A 1,673-nucleotide genomic window follows, 5' to 3' on the forward strand; every position below is an offset into this window, starting at 1 on the left:
CGGTCACGCCTCTTGAACACTCTTTGACTCCTGATTTATAGGCGGATGAGAACGTGGCAATTATGATGGCACACGCCCTACTCACAGAAGTCTTTGACAACGCGATGGAAGGTAAACCACCCAAGTCTATGAAGTTAAAAAAACTTAAGGAGAAGAAAGGCGAGAAAGGCCCTACGAAGCATTCGTCAAACGACCCGCTAAAGCAGTCGGAACAGCCGGAGTCGGAACCGAAGAGCCCAACACCGCAAGGTCAAGTGGCTCTGCCATCCGAATCAGAGCCGAAGCCAAATTCTGAAGGTGAAGACTCAGACGACCGGGACACCGACGATTACATGCGCGAGTTACGAAAATTACAAGGATCGGAAGAAGACCGGCAAAAGAAAACCCACGGTGGAAGAGAAGTCGAAAATTTCCAGCGGAGACGAGAGTCGATCACTGCCAGAGTTTGAAGAACTAGACCTCGTTAGGGCCGGACTATCAGCCGCCGTCCGCCAAGCGTTCGAAGACATCTACGGCAACGACGACGATGACTACGCGCAAGAAGGGACGGAAGGATGACGGTCCCGATGGAGATGATCAGCGACTGCATGGTATGAGGGAAACGGACACATCAGTTGATGAGATTTTGGAGAGTGACAAGAAGATTGCTGATTTCACAGCTCGGATGCTAAACGCAGAAGAGGACGCGACGCTAGCGATGGATCAAGGGAGGATTAATCAAGCAAGCTTGAGAATGACGATAGCGAAGCATTTTCAATCCAAGATTGATACAGAGCTACGCATTGTATACGCCGAGAAGACGGTGAACAGTAAGAAGTTTGTCAAGGATATAGGTAAGTTACCCACTACGTATCGTCCAGATCGGAAAGACTGTAAGGACCCTATCAAATACCATATGTTCATACATTGTATCATACATACTTGCCATTTTTAAAATAAATAATATTATCCCTATCAATAGGAGTAACTTAGTGTTATTATCGAGATTTTTAAAGGAATTTGGTCAAATCATGCTTACTGCAAACTTACGTAAGAACCTATGGTCTGAGTCTGCGCAACAGAGTTTCAAGCCGTCATCTTATAAGTATAATAAGTTGGAGAAGGCAAAGGCTGCTGTAGCAAAGCTGAAAACGTGGAAGGAGCAGAGCGAGATGATAGTCCATCTGTTCTCAACAGACCCCAGACCGGAATTGCTGGTATCACCGGATGAAGGGACACCAGTGTCATAATACCTTTTGGAACTGGACACCCATATATCACGTGCTCAGACACAAGAGATGTCATCTGACAAGTTGGGCATGTGTGCGTTGTGGGTACAAACAATCTTTTGATCGGCCCTTCATCGAAAAGACCAAGAGGTCTTGTACGCCGACATGCATCAATCTTATCCCGACAAGGTACGTGCGATTTCAATTGAAGGACAAACCTATGGTTTCATGAAACTCGCCGACCTGACTTGGACTGAATTTTACTCGAGAGCAGACCAGACGTTTTCCAAATGGCCGAGTTCTGTGGTGAAATTCATACCGCTAAGTAAGAAGACAGTGCCCAACACGAATGGAGGACCTGGTAGTGATCGAGACTCACATACGGGAACGGGAAACCAGAAAGGGAACAAAGGTGAATACAGAATTGGCCAGAAGAATATGCATGGGCAAGGTGCTGATGGTTAA

General features: G+C 46.5%; 3 protein-coding genes across 3 annotated transcripts; all 3 read left to right on the top strand.

Annotated features, from left to right (window-relative positions):
* Positions 1 to 449, top strand: SARC_07047 (hypothetical protein; the record flags this gene model as incomplete). Its single annotated transcript, XM_014299020.1, has 1 exon — positions 1 to 449. The coding sequence occupies exon 1, from the start codon at positions 63 to 65 to the stop codon at positions 447 to 449; it is 387 nt and encodes a 128-aa protein (XP_014154495.1). The 5' UTR covers positions 1 to 62.
* A 77-nt stretch (positions 450 to 526) lies between these two features.
* SARC_07048 (hypothetical protein) lies at positions 527 to 972 on the top strand (the record flags this gene model as incomplete). The annotated part of the gene is made up of 2 exons (XM_014299021.1): positions 527 to 833; positions 962 to 972. 2 exons carry the CDS (start codon positions 527 to 529, stop codon positions 970 to 972), a joined length of 318 nt encoding a protein of 105 aa, XP_014154496.1.
* Positions 973 to 1,373: 401 nt separating this feature from the next.
* On the top strand, positions 1,374 to 1,673 carry SARC_07049 (hypothetical protein; the record flags this gene model as incomplete). The annotated part of the gene is made up of 1 exon (XM_014299022.1): positions 1,374 to 1,673. The coding sequence occupies one exon, from the start codon at positions 1,374 to 1,376 to the stop codon at positions 1,671 to 1,673; it is 300 nt and encodes a 99-aa protein (XP_014154497.1).

This window comes from Sphaeroforma arctica (genome assembly GCF_001186125.1).
Source record: "Sphaeroforma arctica JP610 unplaced genomic scaffold supercont1.535, whole genome shotgun sequence".
Taxonomy (NCBI): Eukaryota; class Ichthyosporea; order Ichthyophonida; genus Sphaeroforma; species Sphaeroforma arctica.